Here is an 8904-nt window from a genome sequence, read left to right as displayed (position 1 = left end):
ATATGTGCGTGTGAAAATTATTTTATGCAATTATTTTTGAAAAAACATCATCTTACGCAAACATGTTTGTGCGGGGTAGAAGGCTCGAAACAACCCGCTACGTCATTGTCGTCCAATAACGGGGCTTGGTCGAACACAAGATAAACTAATACAGTGTAGTGCTATTTAAACGATGCTACTAAACACTAATTAAGGGTCATTATTATTTAGCCGCTTATGCATATAGGATGCTTCCCTTTTATTAGGGAAAGCTTCTAGGTACGAACTTTTTTACACACTAGAATGCTAATGTTTCCTCTAAGTGCACCAGCGTTATTCATCGTTGAGTAACAAAATTAGTAAAAGATTAGTAATAATTCGTTGTTGCTGCTGTTACTTTGTTTGTTGGCTGGCCCAGTTACCAAATCATGTTTAAATATACGCAGTTGTACAGTCAATACGTAATGAATCCATATTTCTTACGTATTAACTTGACTGAAAAATGGAATAACCGAAAAAAAAAATACTAGCACGTATGTGCCATTTTTTTGCGGCCATTGTAGAGCTTTAAAATTTTTATCAAAAGATGTGTTTAATGACTACTGATAAGATGATTTTTATTCTTTAGTTGCATTACCACTTACACGGAACTGCCTGAAACTAAAGGGTGTTGGAATACATGATATACAAAACAGAAAATAAAAGGACCGAATTTTATAAAGTATATATTACTTTTCCCTATAGATCTAATCATTGGCTGCACATTGAGCAAATAACAGCATTTACACTTCACTGAGCTTGATTTTTATAACAAAGATATAAGGGACGTTGCTAGGTTATTCATCATAAAATTAACAATCTCTTTTTCAGTACTTATTCTTTGTGTACACTTGCGCATGTATAAAATTGGATTGTACAGAAAATTCTCCAAAAAACATATTCGTTCCGTTATTATGGCATTTAACGACGCGACTACTACAAGGAAAATGCCATTTCAATCTTTTTCCCAATTTCGCTAGTGTATTGAGTTATTTATTTACTAAATTTCAATAACGTTACCAGTGACTATTGAAGAAAAAAATATTATTTTTATTTTTTTACAAGCATATTATTTTTATTTTTTACAAGCGCGACTATATATATACTGACAGCACCACATAGTTTTTCGTATTTTACGCCTGTTTAATAAGGCTTTAAAACAATGGCTTATTAGTTTATAATTTTTTACTCCATAGTTACACGTGATTTAAAAACCGATCGCATCACAGAGATATCCAAGTCTACTAGTTACGATAAAAAATGATCTCCCAGCGTCAGCTGCGCCTTGACCAACACTACTACCGCTGCTAATGATATCTGTTATCCCTGACAGCTGTCAGATAGGCACACTTATAGTGCCAACGCTTAGAGTCGCGTGCACAAAGCCTTTATTTGATATATTTAGATCGATACCTATTAATTTTATTTATTACAGACACAGTATTTCATAATTAGAAGTGGTAATGGGCCGTGCATGTTTATATAATGATGCCAACTCCAGCGATAACTAATTTCACCGCGATCAACGGCATTGGCTGCCGCAAAATGGTTCAGGGTTCACATTGACATACAACCGTACCCACCTTCTAGATACTGTAGTGGTACAGAGGTCTTGTTGAGTACAGCTGATCCAATTTGTATTTCCCAGTTTGCTACCTTTTTGTGCAACAACCGTCCAGTAGAAACAGCGTGAACGTAGTAACGAACTGCAGTTAGATACACCCTCAAAATCACACTGAAGGGTCCTACTAGAGCACCAGTTCAAACGTCAAGAAACACCGTCCGTTCATTTAGACAATCTTACCTCTTCCTCCTCCCGCTCTTTCGGAGTTGATCATAATAGCTTTCACCGTTGCAGACGATTTCAGTCAGTCAGCTAGTCTATCTTTTTGTCATCTCCTCACCGAGTTAGCCACATCTGTACCATCTGTACAAAGAACAACAAACGCAGTATTCCCACAGCGAAGTTGTCGATTTTGGCGTATCCCCCAGAGGCAAAGCGGTGGCTGGAATCCGCTATACGTTTTACGGCAACGCTTGTGTACAAATTCCCGTTTTGTAGTTTTATTTGAGTCACCGATTCTCACCATAGGAAATTCAACAGGGTGTGTTTAACCCTAACAGCATTAGCCTGTCACGATGAGCTCACTTGATCTCAGTGCATACCGCGATCAGCATTTTAAGGTAAGTAACAAACAACTAACGGAAGTACTTGGGGATTTCTGATTTTAATTGATAGGTAGAAAAGCGCCTTCATATCTTTACATTCTAAATATGTGTAGTAGGTTCAAACGCTTAAAAGCTTATAAACCTCAGGCTACAAACTATTACCACCATTATTATGAGGCGGTAGTGGCTGAAGCTTCTTCTCATCGGACCTCTCTCGGTCTGCTGCTGAGCAGAAAGAGCTGCTTTCCCGGGTTATGCATAGATCAAAATATAAAGTAACTTTCTGATTATGTCTAGCCTGATAAAGTGATATAAATATTAGAATATGTCTTCGAAATAGTTATTTGCGTATATTGTGTAATGATGACGGCTTTTCAAAGCTGAGATAGTTAAAAAAAATAATGCTTTACTAAGTATACGTATTTAAAATATTGATGTGTAATGCAATATGTAAGTTGTAGCCGGAGACTTTGCCTGTTGCTGCTATTTGTTTACTTATAGTACAATATTAACATATTGATACCAGAAATATAGAACTACTTCTATTATGAGATAGCTAATTTCCAATATTCTCACGTGAAAGTGGACATTGAAAATTGCGAGTCCTTATTTGCAGCATTATTACAATGCTTATGACACGTAAACCTTGATTTGACATCGAATCTTGAACGTCTGGTATCTGACACTATAAAATAGAATAAATCGAAATACTACATGAAAGGTGTAACTAAATATAAAACAATAATACAGAATAAGGAAACACCAGTATATACTTTTTTTATCGTAAATTCTAAGCCTTTCAGAATTATGTTCTCTGGTGAAGACCAGTTTCGAAAAGGTTGCGGAATGAACGTGAAATGACATACTAAGTTGATATCCAGAACTCATTTCATTATCAAAAATTCTGCAAAGCAATTAGATGTAGTATTACAATTAATACCATTAAACAACAAGGTGGTAAATTTGGATTGTTATGGTTTTTCTCCTGTATCACTTTTCGAACTTTATAGGAACTTTACAGTCTTGCCTTGGTCCAATAAAATCCTTTTTACGAATTAACAAAATCTAAATTCCAAAGCGCGAAATATTGGAACCTAAACTCGCTATATAAAGATAGTCTGTATAGATGATGGTTCCAGACGACGATATCCAATTTTGTACATCTATTTGATGCTTTAGTTATGATGCTTTAATGTAAAACGTTCAACTTTCTTATTATATAAGGGGCTTAAAATACTGCACGTTTATACTGTACTGTGCCTCTTTTGTTTGTTATAAAAAAACGATATGAATGCAACCTAGAATTGTTATTTAGCAAAGCATCAATCGCTAATCAATAAGAGAAATTTGTAACTCATAAGAAATTTGATGTAAGTTATTTTTTTACTCCGTGTCATTAAGAGTTTATTCCAATGTACATCTCAAGCATAGGCCAGCTTCTTATATTCCTAATTCTGATACCACGTAAATTTTCTCAGTGACATTAAAGAGCATAAGCCTTTGGTCAATATTTATTCTAATCGTTTATTGCTATTGCACATATTTTGGTGACATTTCCGCGCATAGCTGCGTCGTTCAGACAAGAAATTCAAATCAACTTAACTTGAATGTATTTTAATTCAAAAATTGTATTTAACGTAAAATTATAACTCTTGATTCTAGCAATTGATTTAGTGTACTCGAATAAATATTGTTGAATTCTATCTGTTTATGAAGGGTTCCCGAGCCGAACAAGAGCGTTTACTAAGGGGCAGTACAACTCTTTATGTTGGCAATCTTTCCTTCTACACAACGGAGGAGCAGATATACGAACTATTCGAAAGGTGGGTTATCTACCGTTGTATTAGGCCTTTTATACATTTACATGTATTGATGACGCTGGTACCGGTATAGATGCGAACTATATGCTCTACACCTCGTCTTTATGTAGCGGTTATATATGGCTTTACATAGGTACGCGTCGTAACAGTTTAGTCACGTATGTGTCTTAACATACGGTCTATTCATGCTTTGGGCTAGTTCTTTCCTGAAAGTCTGTTCTGTGCGCTCAGATTGAAAGTTGGTTGACGCTTGGGCGTACGCACTTTGCGTTGTCTACAACCGATCACTTTTATGAGCGCAGGTCCTCTTGAATGGGGCAAAAATCGGAGTATGCACGTTCAGCCCCTTAGGATTTTTTTGTTGGGCTAATGATAATATCGTAGTATTAGTGATAATTTTTGCCATTAGAGAGATTTGTATTAAAATGACAGCAAGCTTGTTAGTTATGTCTGCCATGGCAACGGATTCAAAGAGATGCGCATTAACTGCCCAGAACACGTTTTTCCCTTCTTAGCACAAGTTTACCTCCCGTGCTGAAGTCTGTATGGAAGTACTTCAGTTATCACAGAAAATGATCACGGCTTCAGCCTGGGATTACCTGATCTGCACTGTGTTTCTTTTGATACGATACAGGACCTATGGACAAGCATGAAACATCTATCCCTGCGTCGAGTCTAACAATAATGTCATTCAAACAGAGGTCCGTCCGTTACATTTTCCTTCAGTCGAATACTTCAAGGCCTTCTGATTCCATAGGGGGCACATGAAGGCGTTACATCAAGCACGCGAAACCATTCGAGTGCAAAACTGCGAGAGGGCAGCCGTACGGTAAATACGCGGATGCCATGTTGACGCAGTATAGCCTTTGAGTTACCGAATGTTGCGGTCACGAATGCAAATAATAAATATGCTGTTAGGGTATAAAAACCTTGACCGTTGGCCGATATAATCAGTCGGATCCCGACCAATAACCTAATCTTAGACAACATATATAATGCCAATAGATGCTGCTTATATTCAAAATACTTTTCATAATGTCTCACACAGTAAGAAGAGTGCACGAAACCTAAGACGTTTTGATTGACGGGTTTAGTAACGTGGTCCTCCAAGGATTGATAAATGAGCAAGGTTGTGCGTGGTCCAGTGCACGAAAATAATTGTAGGTTTGCTTTTTACTCTATCGAGCAGATGTGGGGATGTGAAACGTGTAATTATGGGTTTGGATCGCTTCAAGAAAACACCTTGCGGATTTTGTTTCGTAGAGTATTACGAACGACTCGATGCTGAGCATTCCATGGCCTGGGTAAATGGAACAAAGTTAGACGACCGCATTATTCGAACAGATTGGGATGCAGGTAAATTTTGCTAATAAATAATAAACTGAGGCATACCAACGATTTCGTTTTATATAGTGCATGTGCGTAACTAACTGTTCACAACGCATGACATCAAGTACTGATTAATCGAAGCCATGAGTTATTAGCGTATCGCTGCCACCATTATCATATACTACGGGTGCATTTGAGAGCCCTTTTCTTTCAAACCGTGCTGTTTTTGCGTGCGTTCCAATGAGTATTTGGGTCACCTTAAGGGCACTTAAATTTTTGAGATTATAGTAAAGCATTTACTACTGAACTACGCTTGATATACAGAGATGATCTTTACTACTGAGTTAATCAAGATGTTGTGATGTGAGTTGCATATGCTTTTACATAGACTTTTTCTTATAAAAGAAAGAAGTGAAGCATGACTCCATGGCAATTGAACTACAAACCATGAGAGAGACAGGTGCTGGGGGAGACTTCTTTGTATGACCATGAGAAAATGTATCATGTAATAGAACAAAATGATGTCCCGCGACAGGCCGTTTGAGATATTTTCTTTCGTGTAGTGTGGATATTGTGGGAATTGAATTTCAAGTCCTACCAGGATAAATGGATTGAGGTTAATTGATTCTCTGAAGCTGTAAGTGGCGAATATATCGACCACATAGCAGTTATCTAATCCTTCGAATGTTGATTTTGAAGTATTATTTTTCTGTTTTCTGTTAGTTTTATCCACAAAAAATCCCTCGGCGCCAATAAAAGAGGTATGCTGTTTTTTTTAACTAAGATCTTCTATTGTTCCCAGGGTTTGTCGAGGGCCGTCAATACGGGCGTGGCAAGTCTGGCGGACAAGTGCGAGATGAGTACCGAAACGACTACGATTTAGGCCGAGGCGGCTATGGAAAATTGATGCAGCAGCGTGTTGAAGGAAGCTCCTGAGATGAGAAATTAATCTTTTCAGGGGGTCGATCGTGCACTAAACAGCAGGTGTTTCTGTAGAGGGTTTGACATGTGTGAGTGACGTATCTAAATTGATCACTCTACTTACTCTTAAAGAAACCGCGTATTTACCACATGCCAACTGATGTGCTCAAGTCAACGACGTTTTAGCCATTTGAGTACCCGCGATAAGTATATCTTTATACATATACACTGAATGCATTGTGTTGAACGTCAATAAATAGATGTGAATCTGTATTTATCTGATGGTTATAATATGCGAACTCATTTGAATTGATTTTGGAAATCGCTTTTTTAGCTATCTAAATCCCTGTTGCGTCTGATGAATGAGCTTTTGTAAAGGTGTTTGTCGTGTTTTCTTGTTTATTTAATAGCATATATGGGGATCAAGAGGTTCTTGCCACAGTTACAGGTAGTAGCGGGTAGTTCATCCGTACTATGTATGCATAACACGGACGTCGGACGCTGTTTAATTTAACGCGAGTTCGGACCAGCTTGACCTGAACTGACTTCGTTGCAATTCTTGTGTTATCCTACGTTGCAATTCTTGTGTTACCCTACGGCATTCCCCTATTGTTCTCGTTATCTCAGGAAAAAAATAGTTTTGTGCTGAAAAATACAGGCTGTGAATGCAAATATAGGAAAGAATTACCTTTTTGTGCAGTTATTGCAATGGATGAGAAAATCTCTAGACGTAGCACTTGCTTAGTTTTCTGACCCTTACACAACATGCACATAATCGGGTTTTCAAAAGAAAATGTTCGTTGCTCCTCGATGCATTCGAACAGGAATAAAATAAAAAAAAACCCTATGTTTTGCCATTGCTTATTTTTTTGGAAAAATCAGTTTAATCTTGAAGTAGTTGAACAACCTATATAGGTAACGGCTAGGCGGTAGCGTGCCGACCATTCGCTTGCTAGATCAGAAGTTGTGTCTCTACCATGCTTGACTTCTTTTAAGGACGATTGACTTTGGAGCGTTGTATTGGAAGACTGCATTGTACTTGTCTTTTGTGTCTCTGTAAAAAAAATACCTTACCTTGGCTTCTAACGGAGAATCGTGGACATATTCTTTTGAGTCGACTTACTGTTTTCTAGCGTATCTTGTAAACAGTCACTGCTCGCAATTACGACTCCGGTCTCTATAATAGCAGAATTCGGGTAGCTGTGATTATTGCTAGTATCAGCGATCATGAATCTGCGGTAAAAATTAGTCGTATATTTCTGTAACGGGTTGTTACTGAGTGAAGCATGCACTGTTACTTTCTGCTCTCTCATACCCAATGTTATCTTTTGAAAAAGTGCAAGTAGTACTCAATGATCGCTGAAGTCTCTGCAATTCAACCAGCTTTAGTTTGTTGCTGCCGCCTGGAAGAGTATTTTATAGATCACTTGCTCATTTTCTGCAAGCCGAACTGACTTCTGAGCTAAACTAGTCTATTCTAAGCCTACTAAACTATTTCATTGACGTTGCTGAAACAATGTACTTATAACTAGTGGATTTAGGTATGTATTGTTGCCAACGATACAAAGGTGTTCCCTGCTTTCTTAAGCAAGCCTTTCAGTTTTTCATATGCAACTTCTTAATAGGGATGTGAATTTCTTATTAAGCCATTGTTACCAAATACGCCGACAAGTCCACACCCGAAGTCCTGAACAAATTGTGGTACGTAATGGATTTTTACTCAGCTTTTTTTACTCAACGTTTGACGTATGGCCTACTATCGGGCAGAGAGCGACACACTACAATGTTTTGAAGAACATGCTCATTAAAAATTATGGTATACCCTAGTGGTGTTTAACTCTCTACAAGAGACTCTCTTAAGATTCTACAGATAGTTACCTCAAAGAAATCAAGCTTTGGTTAGTTCTCCTTGGATTTGTGTCTCTTTTTGAGCATTTTGCGCAGCAGAAGATACCCCGGTTGCCTCAGGTAGTTTCTATATGTGCTTACAGTATCCGTGTTCTTACTGCAGGCTATAAACGAGGTGTAAAAATAAAAATCAATTATTCATGTTCAAATTACCCCAGAGGCCTTAAGAGTTCTTTGAAAGATTTTTCCATGCTTAATCACTTATCATAAAAAACAAAACTATGTTTTTTTAATTCGAGGTGAATTTTTTAATTCTAATGCCTCTTTAATGAACTCGTATCGGGATCAAGTGACTAGCACAACTCGGCCTCTATAGTAACGATGCGTCAAGGCTTAAACAATCGCTAACTTCTTTCACAATCTTGCTTCGATTATTCAGTTATCTTGATTCTAACATTTCAATTTGATTACCGCGTCAAACAATTGCCCTATTGATCATTATGCCATTTCTCCGTGTTAATTATCCCTTGCCTTTCCACAAATAGCTCTTCACCATACAATCGGTAATCCTTTTCCGCTGAAAATGATCCGTTTTTCTTAATGATATACCACATGCGACTTCATGGTAGTATGAATAACCTATTGCATATTGTGTAGAGCTAGAAAACGAGGTAACTTTTACATTCGGGTTTTTTTTTATTAATTATGCCCGAAGAGGCATTTGTTTTCATAGCTGCTATCAAAATTTATAGAATAGTTTTTTATATTTCTTAACACAAAAACCGATTTTTAGCAGATC

At 37.4% G+C, this 8904-nt stretch overlaps 2 protein-coding genes and 1 long non-coding RNA gene across 8 annotated transcripts in view; 1 reads left to right on the top strand and 2 right to left on the bottom strand.

Annotated features, from left to right (window-relative positions):
* LOC111245016 (NCK-interacting protein with SH3 domain-like) overlaps nucleotides 1–1961 on the bottom strand; it is a 13668-nt gene extending 11707 nt beyond the window's left edge. Inside the window, exons 1-2 of one of the 3 annotated variants that reach the window (XM_022792722.2) lie at nucleotides 1823–1959; nucleotides 1602–1674 (exon numbers count right to left, since the gene is read on the bottom strand). The gene's annotated coding sequence lies outside the window, so the exon portion shown is untranslated. The other 2 variants (XM_022792723.2, XM_022792724.2) reach the window with 2 other exon arrangements.
* Nucleotides 1962–2061: 100 nt separating this feature from the next.
* Nucleotides 2062–6548, top strand: Cbp20 (cap binding protein 20). Of its 4 annotated transcripts, none has more exons than XM_022792728.2 (4): nucleotides 2062–2202; nucleotides 3904–4010; nucleotides 5197–5363; nucleotides 6139–6548. In XM_022792728.2, the coding sequence occupies exons 1-4, from the start codon at nucleotides 2158–2160 to the stop codon at nucleotides 6270–6272; spliced, it is 453 nt and encodes a 150-aa protein (XP_022648463.1). In that variant the 5' UTR covers nucleotides 2062–2157; the 3' UTR covers nucleotides 6273–6548. The 4 variants fall into 4 exon arrangements, with proteins under 4 accessions (XP_022648463.1, XP_086835811.1, XP_022648464.1 ...); XM_086979685.1 differs by lacking the exon at nucleotides 2062–2202 and adding an exon at nucleotides 2480–2637; XM_022792729.2 differs by lacking the exon at nucleotides 2062–2202 and adding an exon at nucleotides 4642–4836.
* Nucleotides 5275–8340, bottom strand: LOC147757736 (uncharacterized). Its single transcript, XR_015320682.1, has 2 exons — nucleotides 8136–8340; nucleotides 5275–7434 (listed from the first exon to the last, which is right to left on the bottom strand). It is a non-coding gene; the product is annotated as an uncharacterized LOC147757736 (long non-coding RNA).
* Between the last annotated feature and the right edge of the window lie 564 nt (nucleotides 8341–8904).

This window comes from Varroa destructor, unplaced genomic scaffold (assembly GCF_002443255.2).
Source record: "Varroa destructor unplaced genomic scaffold, Vdes_3.0 BEIS01000002.1, whole genome shotgun sequence".
Taxonomy (NCBI): domain Eukaryota; kingdom Metazoa; phylum Arthropoda; class Arachnida; order Mesostigmata; family Varroidae; genus Varroa; species Varroa destructor.
Note: the sequence above shows the minus strand (reverse complement) of the source record. Positions and strands in the feature narration are given on the sequence as shown.